At 56.4% G+C, this 685-nt stretch overlaps 1 protein-coding gene across 1 annotated transcript in view; it reads right to left on the reverse strand.

Moving 5' to 3' along the window:
• Positions 1-682, reverse strand: part of LOC113980367 (40S ribosomal protein S19) — a gene marked incomplete at its 5' end in the record, with an annotated part of 2,893 nt that extends 2,211 nt beyond the window's left edge. The window contains one exon of the mRNA XM_027707585.1: positions 598-682. Coding sequence (XP_027563386.1) covers positions 598-682 — 85 coding nt within the window. The remainder of the gene's footprint in view (positions 1-597) is intronic.
• Between the last annotated feature and the right edge of the window lie 3 nt (positions 683-685).

The following is a 685-nucleotide window of genomic DNA, read 5'->3' on the forward strand; positions in this document are numbered from 1 at the left end:
ACAGGGGATGTGGAAGGAGTGGGAATACTGGGAATGGTGGGAATTAACACTGGGAATGGTGGGAATTAACACCGGGATACACAGGGAAACACCCCCTGGGGAATGGGAGCCAACCCATGGGCTGTGGGAATGCCGGGATGAGCACTGGGAATACTGGGATCAGCACCAGGAACACCGGGATATCCCCCCAAAACCCCCCCGGGTAACGGGATCATCCCATAGATATAAGTAATGGGCTGTGGGAACACTGGGATCAGCCCTAGTAATACTGGGATATACCCTCCAAACCCCCCCGGGTAACGGGATCATCCCATCGGTACAAGGCTGTGGGAATACCGGGAATACTGGGAATACCAGGATATCCCCCCCAAAACCCCCCCGGGTAACGGGATCATCCCACAGGTATAAGCAATGGGCTGTGGGAACACCAGGATCAGCACTGGAAACACCAGAAATACTGGGATATTCCCCCCAAAACCCCCCCGGGTAACGGGATCATCCCACGGGTACAAGTAATGGGCTGTGGGAACACTGGGAATACTGGGAATAGTGGGATATCCCCGAACCCCCCCCGGGTGTGTTGTTGGGGGTTCTCACCCGCGCGGGTGTAGAACCAGTTCTCGTCATAGGGCGCCAGTTCCTTGTGCTTGGCCAGTTTGACCGTGTCCGCCCAGTCCGGAACCTT

This window comes from Neopelma chrysocephalum, unplaced genomic scaffold (assembly GCF_003984885.1).
Source record: "Neopelma chrysocephalum unplaced genomic scaffold, ASM398488v2 Primary Assembly neopelma1_93873, whole genome shotgun sequence".
In the NCBI taxonomy this organism is placed as follows: domain Eukaryota; kingdom Metazoa; phylum Chordata; class Aves; order Passeriformes; family Pipridae; genus Neopelma; species Neopelma chrysocephalum.